Below are 17,787 nucleotides of genomic sequence, written 5' to 3'. Positions count from 1 at the left end.
CAGGGCGCGCTGGGAGCTGCGGTCTCTGGGTGTCCCCGGGGTGGCACAGGGCGCGCTGGGAGCTGCGGTCTCTGGGTGTCCCCGGGGCTGGCACAGGGCGCGCTGGGAGCTGCGGTCTCTGGGTGTCCCCGGGGCTGGCACAGGGCGCGCTGGGAGCTGCGGTCTCTGGCTGGGGCTGGAACAGGGCGCACCGGGAGCTGCGGTCTCTGGGTGTCCCCGGGGCTGGCACAGGGCGCGCTGGGAGCTGCGGTCTCTGGGTGGGGCCGGGGCTGGCACAGGGCGCGCTGGGAGCTGCGGTCTCTGGGTGTCCCCGGGGTGGCACAGGGCGCGCTGGGAGCTGCGGTCTCTGGGTGTCCCCGGGGCTGGCACAGGGCGCGCTGGGAGCTGCGGTCTCTGGGTGTCCCCGGGGCTGGCACAGTGCGCGCCGGGAGCTGCGGTCTCTGGGTGTCCCCGGGGCGGCACAGGGCGCGCCGGGAGCTGCGGTCTCTGGGTGTCCCCGGGGTGGCACAGGGCGCGCTGGGAGCTGCGGTCTCTGGGTGTCCCCGGGGCTGGCACAGGGCGCGCTGGGAGCTGCGGTCTCTGGCTGGGGCTGGGGCTGGGACAGGGCGCGCTGGGAGCTGCGGTCTCTGGGTGTCCCCGGGGTGGCACAGGGCGCTCTGGGAGCTGCGGTCTCTGGGTGGGGCCGGGCTGGGACAGGGCGCGCTGGGAGCTGCGGTCTCTGGGTGTCCCCGGGGCTGGCACAGGGCGCGCTGGGAGCTGCGGTCTCTGGGTGTCCCCGGGGTGGCACAGGGCGCGCTGGGAGCTGCGGTCTCTGGGTGTCCCCGGGGTGGCACAGGGCGCGCTGGGAGCTGCGGTCTCTGGGTGTCCCCGGGGTGGCACAGGGTTGCGCTGGGAGCTGCGGTCTCTGGGTGGGGGTGGGGCTGGGACAGTGCGCGCCGGGAGCTGCGGTCTCTGGGTGGGGCCGGGGCTGGCACAGGGCGCGCTGGGAGCTGCGGTCTCTGGGTGGGGCCGGGGCTGGGACAGGGCGCGCTGGGAGCTGCGGTCTCTGGGTGTCCCCGGGGCTGGCACAGGGCGCGCTGGGAGCTGCGGTCTCTGGGTGTCCCCGGGGTGGCACAGGGCGCGCCGGGAGCTGCGGTCTCTGGGTGTCCCCGGGGCTGGCACAGGGCGCGCTGGGAGCTGCGGTCTCTGGGTGGGGCCGGGGCTGGGACAGGGCGCGCTGGGAGCTGCGGTCTCTGGGTGGGGCCGGGGCTGGGACAGGGCGCGCTGGGAGCTGCGGTCTCTGGGTGTCCCCGGGGTGGCACAGGGCGCGCTGGGAGCTGCGGTCTCTGGGTGGGGCCGGGGTGGCACAGGGCGCGCTGGGAGCTGCGGTCTCTGGGTGTCCCCGGGGCTGGCACAGGGCGCGCTGGGAGCTGCGGTCTCTGGGTGGGGCTGGGGCTGGGACAGGGCGCGCTGGGAGCTGCGGTCTCTGGGTGTCCCCGGGGTGGCACAGGGCGCGCTGGGAGCTGCGGTCTCTGGGTGGGGCCGGGGCTGGCACAGGGCGCGCTGGGAGCTGCGGTCTCTGGGTGTCCCCGGGGCTGGCACAGGGCGCGCTGGGAGCTGCGGTCTCTGGGTGTCCCCGGGGCTGGCACAGGGCGCGCTGGGAGCTGCGGTCTCTGGGTGTCCCCGGGGCTGGCACAGGGCGCGCTGGGAGCTGCGGTCTCTGGGTGTCCCCGGGGCTGGCACAGGGCGCGCTGGGAGCTGCGGTCTCTGGGTGTCCCCGGGGCTGGCACAGGGCGCGCTGGGAGCTGCGGTCTCTGGGTGTCCCCGGGGCTGGCACAGGGCGCGCTGGGAGCTGCGGTCTCTGGGTGTCCCCGGGGCTGGCATAGGGCGCGCTGGGAGCTGCGGTCTCTGGGTGGGGCCGGGGTGGCACAGGGCGCGCCGGGAGCTGCGGTCTCTGGGTGTCCCCGGGGCTGGCACAGGGCGCGCCGGGAGCTGCGGTCTCTGGGTGTCCCCGGGGTGGCACAGGGCGCGCTGGGAGCTGCGGTCTCTGGGTGTCCCCGGGGCTGGCACAGGGCGCGCTGGGAGCTGCGGTCTCTGGGTGGGGCCGGGGCTGGCACAGGGCGCGCTGTGAGCTGCGGTCTCTGGGTGTCCCCGGGGCTGGCACAGGGCGCGCTGGGAGCTGCGGTCTCTGGGTGTCCCCGGGGCGGCACAGGGCGCGCCGGGAGCTGCGGTCTCTGGGTGTCCCCGGGGCTGGCACAGGGCGCGCCGGGAGCTGCGGTCTCTGGGTGTCCCCGGGGCTGGCACAGGGCGCGCTGTGAGCTGCGGTCTCTGGGTGTCCCCGGGGCTGGCACAGGGCGCGCCGGGAGCTGCGGTCTCTGGGTGTCCCCGGGGTGGCACAGGGCGCGCTGGGAGCTGCGGTCTCTGGGTGTCCCCGGGGCTGGAACAGGGCGCGCTGGGAGCTGCGGTCTCTGGGTGTCCCCGGGGCTGGCACAGGGCGCGCCGGGAGCTGCGGTCTCTGGGTGTCCCCGGGGCTGGCACAGGGCGCGCTGTGAGCTGCGGTCTCTGGGTGTCCCCGGGGCTGGCACAGGGCGCGCCGGGAGCTGCGGTCTCTGGGTGTCCCCGGGGTGGGACAGGGCGCGCTGGGAGCTGCGGTCTCTGGCTGGGGCTGGGGCTGGGACAGGGCGCGCTGGGAGCTGCGGTCTCTGGGTGTCCCCGGGGTGGGACAGGGCGCGCTGGGAGCTGCGGTCTCTGGGTGGGGCCGGGGCTGGGACAGGGCGCGCTGGGAGCTGCGGTCTCTGGGTGTCCCCGGGGTGGGACAGGGCGCGCTGGGAGCTGCGGTCTCTGGGTGGGGCCGGGGCTGGGACAGGGCGCGCTGGGAGCTGCGGTCTCTGGGTGTCCCCGGGGCTGGCACAGGGCGCGCTGGGAGCTGCGGTCTCTGGGTGTCCCGGGGCTGGCACAGGGCGCGCTGGGAGCTGCGGTCTCTGGGTGTCCCCGGGGTGGCACAGGGCGCGCTGGGAGCTGCGGTCTCTGGGTGGGGCCGGGGTGGCACAGGGCGCGCTGGGAGCTGCGGTCTCTGGGTGGGGCCGGGGTGGCACAGGGCGCGCCGGGAGCTGCGGTCTCTGGGTGTCCCCGGGGCTGGCACAGGGCGCGCTGGGAGCTGCGGTCTCTGGGTGGGGCCGGGGCTGGGACAGGGCGCGCTGGGAGCTGCGGTCTCTGGGTGTCCCCGGGGCTGGCACAGGGCGCGCTGGGAGCTGCGGTCTCTGGGTGGGGCCGGGGCTGGGACAGGGCGCGCTGGGAGCTGCGGTCTCTGGGTGTCCCCGGGGCTGGCACAGGGCGCGCTGGGAGCTGCGGTCTCTGGGTGGGGCCGGGGCTGGGACAGGGCGCGCTGGGAGCTGCGGTCTCTGGGTGGGGCCGGGGCTGGCACAGGGCGCGCTGGGAGCTGCGGTCTCTGGGTGTCCCCGGGGCTGGCACAGGGCGCGCTGGGAGCTGCGGTCTCTGGGTGTCCCCGGGGCTGGCACAGGGCGCGCTGTGAGCTGCGGTCTCTGGGTGTCCCCGGGGCTGGCACAGGGCGCGCCGGGAGCTGCGGTCTCTGGGTGTCCCCGGGGTGGCACAGGGCGCGCTGGGAGCTGCGGTCTCTGGGTGTCCCCGGGGCTGGAACAGGGCGCGCTGGGAGCTGCGGTCTCTGGGTGTCCCCGGGGCTGGCACAGGGCGCGCCGGGAGCTGCGGTCTCTGGGTGTCCCCGGGGCTGGCACAGGGCGCGCTGTGAGCTGCGGTCTCTGGGTGTCCCCGGGGCTGGCACAGGGCGCGCCGGGAGCTGCGGTCTCTGGGTGTCCCCGGGGTGGGACAGGGCGCGCTGGGAGCTGCGGTCTCTGGCTGGGGCTGGGGCTGGGACAGGGCGCGCTGGGAGCTGCGGTCTCTGGGTGGGGCCGGGGCTGGCACAGGGCGCACCGGGAGCTGCGGTCTCTGGGTGTCCCCGGGGTGGGACAGGGCGCGCTGGGAGCTGCGGTCTCTGGGTGGGGCCGGGGCTGGGACAGGGCGCGCTGGGAGCTGCGGTCTCTGGGTGTCCCCGGGGTGGGACAGGGCGCGCTGGGAGCTGCGGTCTCTGGGTGGGGCCGGGGCTGGGACAGGGCGCGCTGGGAGCTGCGGTCTCTGGGTGTCCCCGGGGCTGGCACAGGGCGCGCTGGGAGCTGCGGTCTCTGGGTGTCCCGGGGCTGGCACAGGGCGCGCTGGGAGCTGCGTTCTCTGGGTGTCCCCGGGGTGGCACAGGGCGCGCTGGGAGCTGCGGTCTCTGGGTGGGGCCGGGGTGGCACAGGGCGCGCTGGGAGCTGCGGTCTCTGGGTGGGGCCGGGGTGGCACAGGGCGCGCTGGGAGCTGCGGTCTCTGGGTGGGGCCGGGGCTGGGACAGGGCGCGCTGGGAGCTGCGGTCTCTGGGTGTCCCCGGGGCTGGCACAGGGCGCGCTGGGAGCTGCGGTCTCTGGGTGGGGCCGGGGCTGGGACAGGGCGCGCTGGGAGCTGCGGTCTCTGGGTGGGGCCGGGGCTGGCACAGGGCGCGCTGGGAGCTGCGGTCTCTGGGTGTCCCCGGGGTGGCACAGGGCGCGCTGGGAGCTGCGGTCTCTGGGTGGGGCCGGGGCTGGCACAGGGCGCGCTGGGAGCTGCGGTCTCTGGGTGTCCCGGGGTGGCACAGGGTGCGCTGGGAGCTGCGGTCTCTGGGTGTCCCCGGGGCTGGGACAGGGCGCGCTGGGAGCTGCGGTCTCTGGGTGGGGCCGGGGCTGGGACAGGGCGCGCTGGGAGCTGCGGTCTCTGGGTGTCCCGGGGTGGCACAGGGCGCGCTGGGAGCTGCGGTCTCTGGGTGGGGCCGGGGTGGCACAGGGCGCGCTGGGAGCTGCGGTCTCTGGGTGTCCCCGGGGCTGGCACAGGGCGCGCTGGGAACTGCGGTCTCTGGGTGGGGCCGGGGCTGGGACAGGGCGCGCTGGGAGCTGCGGTCTCTGGGTGTCCCCGGGGCTGGCACAGGGCGCGCTGGGAGCTGCGGTCTCTGGGTGTCCCTGGGGCTGGCACAGGGCGCGCTGGGAGCTGCGGTCTCTGGGTGGGGCCGGGGTGGGACAGGGCGCGCTGGGAGCTGCGGTCTCTGGGTGTCCCCGGGGTGGCACAGGGCGCGCTGGGAGCTGCGGTCTCTGGGTGTCCCCGGGGCTGGCACAGGGCGCGCTGGGAGCTGCGGTCTCTGGGTGTCCCCGGGGTGGCACAGGGCGCGCTGGGAGCTGCGGTCTCTGGGTGTCCCCGGGGCTGGGACAGGGCGCGCCGGGAGCTGCGGTCTCTGGGTGGGGCCGGGGCTGGGACAGGGCGCGCTGGGAGCTGCGGTCTCTGGGTGGGGCCGGGGTGGCACAGGGCGCGCTGGGAGCTGCGGTCTCTGGGTGTCCCCGGGGTGGCACAGGGCGCGCTGGGAGCTGCGGTCTCTGGGTGGGGCCGGGGTGGCACAGGGCGCGCTGGGAGCTGCGGTCTCTGGGTGTCCCCGGGGTGGCACAGGGCGCGCTGGGAGCTGCGGTCTCTGGGTGTCCCCGGGCTGGGACAGGGCGCGCTGGGAGCTGCGGTCTCTGGGTGGGGCCGGGCTGGGACAGGGCGCGCTGGGAGCTGCGGTCTCTGGGTGTCCCCGGGGCTGGCACAGGGCGCGCTGGGAGCTGCGGTCTCTGGGTGTCCCCGGGGCGGCACAGGGCGCGCTGGGAGCTGCGGTCTCTGGGTGGGGCCGGGGTGGGACAGGGCGCGCTGGGAGCTGCGGTCTCTGGGTGGGGCCGGGGCTGGGACAGGGCGCGCTGGGAGCTGCGGTCTCTGGGTGTCCCCGGGGTGGCACAGGGCGCGCTGGGAGCTGCGGTCTCTGGGTGGGGCCGGGGTGGGACAGGGCGCGCTGGGAGCTGCGGTCTCTGGGTGGGGCCGGGGCTGGGACAGGGCGCGCTGGGAGCTGCGGTCTCTGGGTGTCCCCGGGCTGGCACAGGGCGCGCTGGGAGCTGCGGTCTCTGGGTGGGGCCGGGGCTGGCACAGGGCGCGCTGGGAGCTGCGGTCTCTGGGTGTCCCCGGGGTGGGACAGGGCGCGCCGGGAGCTGCGGTCTCTGGGTGGGGCCGGGGTGGCACAGGGCGCGCTGGGATCTGCGGTCTCTGGGTGTCCCCGGGGCTGGGACAGGGCGCGCTGGGAGCTGCGGTCTCTGGCTGGGGCTGGGGCTGGAACAGGGCGCGCTGGGAGCTGCGGTCTCTGGGTGTCCCCGGGGCTGGCACAGGGCGCGCTGGGAGCTGCGGTCTCTGGGTGTCCCCGGGGCTGGCACAGGGCGCGCTGGGAGCTGCGGTCTCTGGGTGGGGCCGGGGCTGGCACAGGGCGCGCTGGGAGCTGCGGTCTCTGGGTGGGGCCGGGGCTGGGACAGGGCGCGCTGGGAGCTGCGGTCTCTGGGTGTCCCGGGGCTGGCACAGGGCGCGCTGGGAGCTGCGGTCTCTGGGTGTCCCCGGGGTGGGACAGGGCGCGCTGGGAGCTGCGGTCTCTGGGTGTCCCGGGGCTGGCACAGGGCGCGCTGGGAGCTGCGGTCTCTGGGTGTCCCGGGGCTGGCACAGGGCGCGCTGGGAGCTGCGGTCTCTGGGTGTCCCCGGGGTGGGACAGGGCGCGCTGGGAGCTGCTGTCTCTGGGTGTCCCCGGGGCTGGCACAGGGCGCGCTGGGAGCTGCGGTCTCTGGGTGTCCCCGGGGCTGGCACAGGGCGCGCTGGGAGCTGCGGTCTCTGGGTGTCCCCGGGGCTGACACAGGGCGCGCTGGGAGCTGCGGTCTCTGGGTGGGGCCGGGGTGGCACAGGGCGCGCTGGGAGCTGCGGTCTCTGGGTGTCCCCGGGGCTGGCACAGGGCGCGCTGGGAGCTGCGGTCTCTGGGTGTCCCCGGGGTGACACAGGGCGCGCTGGGAGCTGCGGTCTCTGGGTGGGGCCGGGGCTGGGACAGGGCGCGCTGGGAGCTGCGGTCTCTGGGTGTCCCCGGGGCTGGCACAGGGCGCGCTGGGAGCTGCGGTCTCTGGGTGTCCCCGGGGTGGCACAGGGCGCGCCGGGAGCTGCGGTCTCTGGGTGTCCCCGGGGTGACACAGGGCGCGCTGGGAGCTGCGGTCTCTGGGTGGGGCCGGGGCTGGGACAGGGCGCGCTGGGAGCTGCGGTCTCTGGGTGGGGCCGGGGTGGGACAGGGCGCGCTGGGAGCTGCGGTCTCTGGCTGGGGCTGGGGCTGGAACAGGGCGCGCTGGGAGCTGCGGTCTCTGGGTGTCCCCGGGGTGGCACAGGGCGCGCTGGGAGCCGCGGTCTCTGGGTGTCCCCGGGGTGGGACAGGGCGCGCAGGGAGCTGCGGTCTCTGGGTGTCCCCGGGGTGGGACAGGGCGCGCTGGGAGCTGCGGTCTCTGGGTGTCCCCGGGGTGGCACAGGGCGCGCCGGGAGCTGCGGTCTCTGGGTGTCCCCGGGGTGGCACAGGGCGCGCTGGGAGCTGCGGTCTCTGGGTGGGGCCGGGGCTGGGACAGGGCGCGCTGGGAGCTGCGGTCTCTGGGTGTCCCCGGGGTGGCACAGGGCGCGCTGGGAGCTGCGGTCTCTGGGTGGGGCCGGGGCTGGGACAGGGCGCGCTGGGAGCTGCGGTCTCTGGGTGTCCCCGGGGTGGGACAGGGCGCGCTGGGAGCTGCGGTCTCTGGGTGGGGCCGGGGCTGGGACAGGGCGCGCTGGGAGCTGCGGTCTCTGGGTGGGGCCGGGGTGGCACAGGGCGCGCTGGGAGCTGCGGTCTCTGGGTGGGGCCGGGGTGGCACAGGGCGCGCTGGGAGCTGCGGTCTCTGGGTGTCCCCGGGGTGGCACAGGGCGCGCTGGGAGCTGCGGTCTCTGGGTGGGGCCGGGGCTGGGACAGGGCGCGCTGGGAGCTGCGGTCTCTGGGTGGGGCCGGGGTGGGACAGGGCGCGCTGGGAGCTGCGGTCTCTGGGTGGGGCTGGGGCTGGCACAGGGCGCGCTGGGAGCTGCGGTCTCTGGGTGGGGCCGGGGTGGCACAGGGCGCGCTGGGAGCTGCGGTCTCTGGGTGGGGCCGGGGCTGGCACAGGGCGCGCTGGGAGCTGCGGTCTCTGGGTGTCCCCGGGGCTGGCACAGGGCGCGCTGGGAGCTGCGGTCTCTGGGTGTCCCCGGGGTGGCACAGGGCGCGCCGGGAGCTGTAGGCTCTCTCTGTGCCCCCTGTGTCTGTGCACTTGCCTGGAGCGGTGGGTTCAGCCCCAGTTCGGTGGAGGGCAGAGGGGTGGGGGTGCTCAGGGCAGCCTGATGCTCTTTTCCCCCATGTCAGGGCTGCCTGGCCCCGGTGCAAGTTCTCATTCCCAAGGGCTCCATCCTGGACCCGTCCCCGGAGGCTGCCGTGGTCGGGGGCAATGTGCTGACCTCACAGAGGGTGGTGGACGTGATCTTCAGGGCCTTTGGGACCTGCGCCGCCTCCCAGGTGAGAGCGTGGGGGGGGCAGCATGGCCTGTGTGGGGCTGGGGAGGGGCAGCTGTGGAGCTGGGCCCTGGGGCTCTCCCTGGCTGGGGCTTGGACAGGGGCACGGAAGCAGTGGGGTCTGGCGATTCCTCCAGCCTGCGGGCATAGGGCACGGGCAGTATGGCGGCTGTGCCCAGCCGAGGCGAGTTGCCTGTTGAATGGGCCCTGGCGGCTGGAGGCATCCCACAGGATGGGGCTGGGCGTCCCTTGGGCTGGGGCTCGCCCTCCTCCAACTGCCTTGGCTGGGGCTGGGCCAGGGCCGAGTACGCAGCTGGGCCTGCCTCTCCTCAGGACCAGGACCCCACGGCAGGGGGCTGGCTGGCACAAGATGTGACGGAGCAGGGAGTGGGGAGGATTCACCTGGGGATGTCGCAGGGGAGTTTTACTGGGACTGTCTTGTCACAGCGTCCCCGGGCGATGCTCTGGAACTGCTCCATACGAAGCCAGGCAGGACTCTGGGGGAGCCTCCTCTCTGGGAGCAGCCTGTCCCAAAGGCAAGATGCTTACACAGCTTCGACCTTCCTGGGTCTGACCTCGGAGTATTCAGCCTCCTCTGCCCCTCCACGTGCTTCCCACAGCGAGTCTGCCCAGGTGGGGTTCTAGGGAAGCCAGAGGGTCCTGCCCTCCAACTCCGCAGACAGACTTGACTCTCAGCCAGCCAGGAAAACAGAAGGTTTATTAGATGACAGGAACATGGTCCAACACAGAGCTTGCAGGTGCAGAGAACAGGACCCCTCAGTCAGGTCCATCCTGGGGGACAGGGAGGCCAGAGCCCCATCTGGGCCTCCCTCCATTTCCCCGGCTGGCTCCAAACTGAAACTCTCCAGCCCCTCCTCCTCTGGCCTTTGTCTCTTTCCCGGGCCAGGAGGCCACCTGATCTCTCTGTTCTCCAACCCCTTCAGTCAGCACCTTTGCAGGGGAGGGGCCCAGGCCATCAGTTGCCAGGAGACAGGGTGTCGGCCATTCTCTGTGCAGACACCATCACACTGGCCCTCTTGGGCTCTGCAACAATCACACCCCCTTATCCCGCCACCTAGATACTGAAGAACTGCATATGGGAAACTGAGGCACCCACACAGTATTCAGAGAAAACATTAAGAACAGTCCCACTTTGTCACATCTCTCCCCCCTTCGAGATCGAACTGAGTGGGGTCACTTTAGCCAGTGACCCGGGGAAGTTCGAAGCCACCAACGTTCCCATGGATGCCCCAGCATCTCTCCCGTTCCTTGGTAGGAGTTACACCAGGCCCTTCCAGTTTCACGCCCTCCCTTAGGTCGGGGGTGGTTGATAGCACTCGCATGCTGCATGTGGGAAGGTTTAAGTGGCCCGTGCCCTTTGGCCACCCCAGGACCCCTGGGGTTCAAACTGGGATCGGGTCTTCTCCCAGCGCTCCAATCTGGAGGGCTGCGATTGGGCTCTTTTGCTTAAGAGCCCACATCTTGACCATGGCCGGCTCTGGGCTTGGATAGCCGCTCCCCACCTTGTGGCCCAGGTACGACACCTCTGCCATCCCCACTTTACACCTTCCTGCTTTTACCGACAGTCCTGCCTGCTTCGGGTGACCCAACCCCCTCTTCACTGGGGACATGTGTTCCTCCCAGGCCTGGCTAGAGACACAGGTATCATCAACGTACGCCAGGGCCAAGTTCTCCCTCCCCCTCAGTAGCCAATCCACCCGGTGCTGGGGGGTGGCCGATGCCCCTCCGAGGTCGAAAGGCAGGACCAGGAACTCAGAGAGCCCCAAAGGGGTGGTGAAGGCAGATTTCAACCTGGCATCTGGGTCCAAAGGCTCCTGCCAGTCGCCCTTGGTGAGATCCTTAGTAGGGAGGTAGTGAGCCCCCCCAGCTTGTCTAGAATCTCACCAGGCCTAGGCCTGGGGTAGGCATCAGACGCGGTGATATCCTTAAGCTTCCGATACTCCCCACAGAACCAGATCGACCCGTCTTCCTTGGGGACCCACCCCAGTGGCATGGCAGGTCCTCTGACCCCGCGGCACGGCAGGTCCTGCGACCCCGGACAGAGGGTGGGGAAGGCTGGGACAAGGTTGAAGCTCCCTTGAGACCCCTGCCCATCATAGAGGAACCTTTCCAGAAGGGGGCTCTGGACATAGTGGGGCCCCTCAGCAGGGCGACCTGGTCGGGGAAGAAATACGTCCTGGAGGTGATGGATCTCGCCACCCGCTACCCAGGGGCGGGGGCTCTGTCCTCCACTGAAGCAGACACCAGGGCAGACGCTCTGCTGACCATCTTCAGCAGAGGGGGGTCCCCAGCGGGGTCCTTACAGACCAGGGGTCCAATGTCCTGTCAGCCCGGCTCCAGGGCTGGTGGGAGAAATGGGGGGGTCTGGCCCACCTGGGCCTCTGCAGGTGACCCTCCATCCCACGGGCTGGTGGAGAGAGTCTATGGGGCCCTGGGGATGGTGCTGAGGACTTTTATGAATCAGCATCCACAGGACGGGGACAGGCACCTGCCCCACTTGTGGTATGGGGACGTGCCCCAGGAATCCACCAGGTTCTTCCCTTTGAGCTGCTGTGTGGGAGGAGAGTGAGGGGACCCCTGGACCTGGTAAGGGACGGTTGGGAGGTGAAGGGGGGAGACCCCCAGGTGGATCTCTTCCCTGAGGTGGGAGCCAATCCTCCCATCAGGTGTCCCCCATTCAGAGTCACTGGGAAAACAGCCCAGAGCCTGGAGAGAGAGGTCAAGGACATGCTGGCTTTAGAGGTGATCCAGCCATTCAACAGCCCATGGGCCTCATCCGTGGGGCTGGTCCCCAAGGAAGACGGGTCGATCTGGTTCTGTGAGGAGTATCGAAAGCTTAAGGATATCACCGTGTCCGATGCCTACCCCAGGCCTAGGCCTGGTGAGATTCTAGACAAGCTGGGGGGCTCATTACCTCCCTACTATGGATCTCACCAAGGGCGACTGGCAGGAGCCTTTGGACCCAGATGCCAGGTTGAAATCTGCCTTCACCACCCCTTTGGGGCTCTCTGAGTTCCTGGTCCTGCCTTTCGACCTCGAGGGGGCGTCAGCCACCCCCCAGCACCGGTGGATCAGCTACTGAGGGGGAAGGAGAACTTGGCCCTGGCGTCCATTGATGATACCTGTGTCTCTAGCCCGGCCTGGGAGGAACATGTGTCCCCAGTGAAGAGGGGGCTGGGTCACCCAAAGCAGGCAGGACTGTCGGTAAAAGCTGGAAGGTGTAAGGTGGGGATGGCAGAGGTGTCATACCTGGGCCACAAGGGGGGAGCGGCTGCCCAAGCCCAGAGCCGGCCAAGGTGGAGATGATCAGAGATTGGCCTGTTCCGCAGACCAAGAAACAGGTCCAGGCCTTTATCGGGGTGGCGGGGTACTACCGGGGGTTTGTACCCCACTTGAGCTCCCCAGCTGCCCCCACCACTGAGCTGTGTAGGAGGGGGAAGCCAGACGAGGTGGTCGGGTCCGAGCAGTGCCAGAGGGCTCTCTGTGCGCTGAAGGAGGCTCTAATCCAGGGCCCGGTAAATCTGGTAAACCCAGACTGCGCCAAGGCCTTTTCAGTGCCACCAACGCCTCAGACGCAGGGCTGGGTGCGGGGCTGATGCAGGCCGATGCTACGTGGGAGAGACACCCCATCAGGTACCAGAGTAAGAAGCTGCTGCTCCGGGAGCGGAACTATGCGGCCATCGAGAAGAAATGCCCGGCCGTGGGGCAGACCCTTGAAAAGCTGCAGCCAGATCTATGGGGCGGCGCTTTGCTGTGTACACGGACCCCTCTGCCCCGACGCGGCTGCATCCAATGAAAGGGGCTGATGCCGAGCGGCGGGGGACAGAGACACCTGGTCAGAGGGTGGCCCAGGTCAAGATGGGGGCTCTTAACCAAGAGAGTCCGAATCACAGCCCTCCAGACTGGAGCGCTGGGAGAAGAACCAATCCCAGTTTGAGCCCCGGGGGTTTTGGGGTGGCAAAAGGCACAGGCCGCATAAACCTTGCCACATGCGGCCTGCGAGTGCTATCGACCACCCCCAACCTAAGGGAGGGTGTGAAACTGGAAGGGCCTGGTGTAACTCCCACCAAGGAACGGGAGAGATGCCGGGGCATCCACGGGAACGTTGGTGGCTTCGAACTTCCCCAGGTCACTGGCTAAAGTGACCCCACTCAATTTGATCTCGAAGGGGGGAGAGGTGTGACAAAGTGGGACTGTTCTTAATGTTTTCTCTGAATACTGTGTGGGTGCCTCAGTTTCCCCTATGCAGTTCTTCAGTATCTAGGTGGCGGGATAAGGGGGTGTGATTGTTGCAGAGCCCGAGAGGGCCAGTGTGATGGTGTCTGCACAGAGAATGGCCGACACCCTGTCTCCTGGCAACTGATGGCCTGGGCCCCTCCCCTGCAAAGGTGCTGACTGAAGGGGTTGGAGAACAAAGAGATCAGGTGGCCTCCTGGCCCGGGAAAGAGACAAAGGCCAGAGGAGGAGGGGCTGGAGGGAGTTTCAGTTTGGAGCTGGCTGAGGAAATGGAGGGAGGCCAGATGGGGCTCTGGCCTCCCTGTCCCCCAAAATGGACCCAGCTGAGGGGTCCTGTTCTCTGCACCTACAAGCTCTGTTTTAGACCATGTTCCTGTCGTCTAATAAACCTTCTGTTTTACTGGCTGGCTGACAGTCACGTCTGACTGCGGAGTTGGGGGGCAGGACCCTCTGGCTTCCCCAGGACCCCACTTGGGTGGACTCGCTGTGGGAAGCACGTGGAGGGGCAGAGGAGGCTGAATGCTCCGGGGTCAGACCCAGGAAGGGGGAAGCCGGGTGAGCTGTGTGTCCTGCAGACAGGCTGCCCCCAGAGAGGAGACCTCCCCAGAGTCCTGACTGGCTTCGTAGGGAGCAGTTCCAGAGCATCGCCCAGGGACGCCGTGACAACGTGGACTGGGGAAACGGAGGGAACCCCAGGGTTGGGGTCTAATCTCCCTGCTCCCCCAGATGGACCTGCCTGAGGGGGTCCTGTTGTCTGTACCTACAAACTCAGATTTGGACTGTGTTCCTGTCGTCTAATAAACCTTCCGTTTTGCTGGCTGGCTGAGAGTCACGGGGAATCGCAGGAAGTGGGGGTGCTGGGCTCTGACTCCCTCACACTCCATGGCACAAGGCCGGTCATGCTCTCCCGTCGGGGTCCCTGGGGCCGGCTCTCCTGTCAGGGTCCCCGGAGCCGGATCTCCCTCCATCTCTCATCCCCTCACTCCAGGGCTGCATGAACAACGTGACGTTTGGGAACGAGCATGTGGGGTACTATGAGACAGTGGCGGGCGGCGTGGGGGCCGGGCCCCACTGGCATGGGCGCAGCGGGGTGCACACCCACATGACCAACACCCGCATCACTGACCCCGAGATCCTGGAGAAACGGTGGGTCTGGGACCCCATGGGGAGCACCCCGTCTTTGCAGGGCTCTCGGCTAGGGCCCTCCTTGGGGGACACGGGCAGGGAGTCTAGGAGAAGGGCCTTGTGAGGGGGGGAGCTGGATGGAGTGGGAGGTCCCTTGGTGGGGGAGTGGCAGCAGCCAGGACACCCAAGACCTGTGGGGTAACCCCAGCTTTTTAGGGGCCTCCACCGAGCCGATGGGCCCTCAGGATGTAGTGTCCTCGGCCCCTGTAACCGCTGCCGGGGGGGCTGAGCCGGCTCCGGGTCCCAGGGTCTCCCCGCCCTGTGCTCGGGCAGTGGCAGAGTGTGCAGGGGACCGGGTGGAGGGTGCCCTGCCGGGGGGCGCTCACCTCCCCAGTGACGCTGCCTCCCCCCCAGGTACCCAGTGATCCTGCGCTGCTTTGAGCTGTGCCAGGGCAGCGGGGGCAGCGGGCGGTTCCGGGGCGGGGACGGGGTGATCCGCGAGCTGCTCTTCCGCCAGGAGATGGTGCTGTCGGTGCTGAGCGAGCGCCGGGCCTTCCGCCCCTACGGCCTGCAGGGTGAGCACCCGCCGGGGTCCGTCCCCCACCGGGCACCCCCTCCCCTCCCCTCCCCTCCACTGCGGTCCCCACTGAACTGCCCAGCTCCTCGCGGTATCCCCATTTGATCCTCCCTCCGGCCCCCCTGCCAAACCCCCACACCCGCTCGTGGTGTCCCCCGTTTGTCACCCCGTCTGCCCTCCCTCTGACCCCCCACCCTGCCCCCTCGTGGTGTCACCCGTCTGTCACCCCGTCTGCCCTCCCTCTGACCCCCCCCACCCCGCCCCCTCGTGGTGTCCCCCGTCTGTCACCCCCTCTGCCCTCCCTCTGACCCCCCCACCCCGCCCCCTTGTGGTGTCCCCCGTCTGTCACCCCGTCTGCCCTCCCTCTGACCCCCACCCCGCCCCCTCGTGGTGTCACCCGTCTGTCACCCCCTCTGCCCTCCCTCTGACCCCCACCCCGCCCCCTCGTGGTGTCACCCGTCTGTCACCCCCTCTGCCCTCCCTCTGACCCCCCACCCTGCCCCCTCGTGGTGTCCCCCGTCTGTCACCCCGTCTGCCCTCCCTCTGACCCCCCCACCGTGCCCCCTCGTGGTGTCCCCCGTCTGTCACCCCATCTGCCCTTCCTCTGACCCCCCACCCCGCCCCCTCGTGGTGTCCCCCATCTGTCACCCCGCCCCCCGTCTGTCACCCCATCTGCCCTCCCTCTGACCCCCCACCCCGCCCCCTCGTGGTGTCCCCCATCTGTCACCCCATCTGCCCTCCCTCTGACCCCCCACCGCGCCCCCTCGTGGTGTCCCCTGTCTGTCACCCCGTCTGCCCTCCCTCTGACCCCCCACCCCGCCCCCTCGTGGTGTCCCCCGTCTGTCACCCCGTCTGCCCTCCCTCTGACCCCCCACTCTGCCCCCTCGTGGTGTACCCCGTCTGTCACCCCGAATTTGACCCTCCCTCTGACTCCCTTTTCTCTTCTGGGCAGGGGGGGACTCTGGCTCCGCTGGGCTGAACTTGCTGATCCGCAGAGATGGACGAACCATCAGCCTGGGGGGGAAGACATCAGTGCGAGTGCTTCCCGGGGTAAGAGTCCAGCGCCCTGCTTGGCTGGGGGTGGGAGCTGGTTGGCATGGCTGTCCTGGTGGGGGTGGGGCTGTCCCGGGATGGGGTGTGGCTGGCTGGCACAGCTCTCCCAGTGTGGTGGGGGGCTGGTTGGCATGGCTCTCCCAGTGGGGTGCAGGGTTGGCATGGCTGACCTAGGGATGGGGGGCGGCTGGTTGACCCGACTCTCCCGGTGGGGGGGTGGGGTTGGCACGTCTGTCCCGGGGGCGGGTAGGAGGGGCTGGTTGACCCAGCTCTCCCGGTGGGGCGTGAGGTTGGCACGGCTGTCCCGAGGGAGGGGGGGAAGGAGGGGCTGGTTAACCCAGCTCTCCCGGTGCGGGGTGGGGTTGGCACGGCTGTCCCGAGGGAGGGGGGGAAGGAGAGGCTGGTTAACCCAGCTCTCCCGGTGCGGGGTGGGGTTGGCACGGCTGTCCCGAGGGAGGTGGGGAAGGAGGGGCTGGTTGACCCAGCTCTCCCGGTGCGGGGTGGGGTTTGCACGGCTGTCCCAAGGGAGGTGGGGAAGGAGGGGCTGGTTGACCCAGCTCTCCCGGTGGGGCGTGAGGTTGGCACGGCTGTCCCGAGGGAGGGGGGGAAGGAGAGGCTGGTTAACCCAGCTCTCCCGGTGCGGGGTGGGGTTTGCACGGCTGTCCCGAGGGAGGTGGGGAAGGAGGGGCTGGTTGACCCAGCTCTCCCGGTGGGGCGTGAGGTTGGCACGGCTGTCCCGAGGGACAGGGGGAAGGAGGGGCTGGTTAACCCAGCTTTCCCGCTGCGGGGTGGGGTTTGCACGGCTGTCCCGGGGGGGGAAGGAGAGGCTGGTTGACCCAGCTCTCCCGGTGGGGGGTGGGGTTGGCACGGCTGTGCTGTGATGTGGCTGGTACTTTCCTTGGGTTGACCTGGTCTGAATTCCCTCTCTGGGGCTCCTGTCTGGGCAGGGTCTGGGGACAGCCCCCTTCTCCCCTCACCGTCTCCCTCCCCTCCCCGCAGGACGTCTTCCGCTTGCAGACCCCTGGTGGGGGTGGCTTTGGGCCGGCTGCTGACACTGGGAACTCCCTGGAGCAGCACCAGCCGCCCAACGCCAGGAGCTTCCTGGAACGTGGCAGCCTGTACGACTATCGCCTGGCACAGGAGACGGCGTGAGGGCCGGGGCTGGGGCGTGGGATGAGCCACCCCAGGGCTCTGCCCCCACGCCATGCGGGCTCCGAACAAGCAGCCGTGGCATGGCCCCCTCCCCCGTCCTGGCCTCCTAATGCGGGGAGCATACTCTGTTGGGCCAGGATTCCTAGGTCCCAGTCAGCTGTTCCCTGCCTCATTGTGTGACATTGCCTGAGTCCCTGCCCCTCTCTGCCCACTATGGGGTGAGCACTTGCAGGGGTCATTCCTGGCCTTTGCAGAGGGTTTGGGACTCATGGGGCTGGAGGTGCAGTTGGGGACCCGTCTCCACCTCCGAACCCAGGCAAGGGGAGCAGCTCCGGCCCGGCCTTTTGGACGTGGAGAAGAATTGACGCTGGGCATCGGACCTATGTCCATACCGTGGGGAACCAGGACACTGCATCAAGCTGCCCCGCCAAGGACTGATCTGCACCTGGTTCAGAGAAAGCAAAGCCCCAGACTCGATAGGGGGGAGCGGGCTGGGCTGATGCCCTTCCCTTTTCTCCAGCAGCCCGCAGCTGTACTTGTTGACCTTGTGGTGCCCGACACCAGCCTAGAGGTGCTGGTGGATGCCTCAGGCAGTTTCATGGATCCGGAGTCTGCCCTTTCGTCGGGACCAGTCACCCACCAGATGGCTCCCTTCAAGGCAACTGTCCTTTGAGGCCACCGAGAAGTTCTGTTTGGGCTCATTCATGAACTGCATTCACCAGTTGTCCTTGGCATCCCCTGGCTCATCGCCTACGACCTGCACATCTGCTGGTGGTCAGGCACAATATGCTCTTGTTCCCTGTCTCGCCAGCAGTCCTGTTTCCTGAGAGCCAAACCAGGCCCAGCAGCCCGCTGCTGCTTACTCAGTCCTCCAAAGAATTCAGAGATGTTAAGAGAGGATCCAAAGGTGACCCTGGCAACCCCCACGACATCCTCCACAGCTCCAGGGATCCCTGTTAAATTTCAGCTCTATGCCGACATGGTTAGTGAAAAGACAGCCAGCGCCCTACTGCCTCATTGCAGCGTGACGGCCTCATTGACCTCCCGCCAGGAGCCGAGGCTCCTTTTGGGCACATTTACTCCCTCTCATAATCTGAACTGCAGGCATTTCTGGGGGACCTGTCCTCAGGAAAACCTTCAGAAGGGGTTAATTTGCCCCTCTACATCCCCAGCAGGGGCCCCAGTCTTCT

General features: G+C 69.8%; 1 protein-coding gene across 1 annotated transcript in view; it reads left to right on the top strand.

Annotated features, from left to right (window-relative positions):
* The window catches only part of OPLAH (5-oxoprolinase, ATP-hydrolysing), a 50,504-nt gene extending 33,907 nt beyond the window's left edge, over positions 1 to 16,597 (top strand). Inside the window, exons 22-26 of the mRNA XM_077808796.1 lie at positions 8,288 to 8,437; positions 13,679 to 13,836; positions 14,230 to 14,390; positions 15,345 to 15,442; positions 16,445 to 16,597. Of these exons, the coding sequence (XP_077664922.1) occupies positions 8,288 to 8,437; positions 13,679 to 13,836; positions 14,230 to 14,390; positions 15,345 to 15,442; positions 16,445 to 16,597 (720 nt within the window). The remainder of the gene's footprint in view (positions 1 to 8,287; positions 8,438 to 13,678; positions 13,837 to 14,229; positions 14,391 to 15,344; positions 15,443 to 16,444) is intronic.
* The last annotated feature ends 1,190 nt before the right edge of the window (positions 16,598 to 17,787 follow it).

The sequence above is a fragment of the Eretmochelys imbricata genome, chromosome 2 (genome assembly GCF_965152235.1).
Source record: "Eretmochelys imbricata isolate rEreImb1 chromosome 2, rEreImb1.hap1, whole genome shotgun sequence".
Taxonomy (NCBI): domain Eukaryota; kingdom Metazoa; phylum Chordata; order Testudines; family Cheloniidae; genus Eretmochelys; species Eretmochelys imbricata.
The sequence above is the reverse complement of the archived record's forward strand: the minus strand, read 5'-3'. Positions and strand labels throughout refer to the sequence as shown.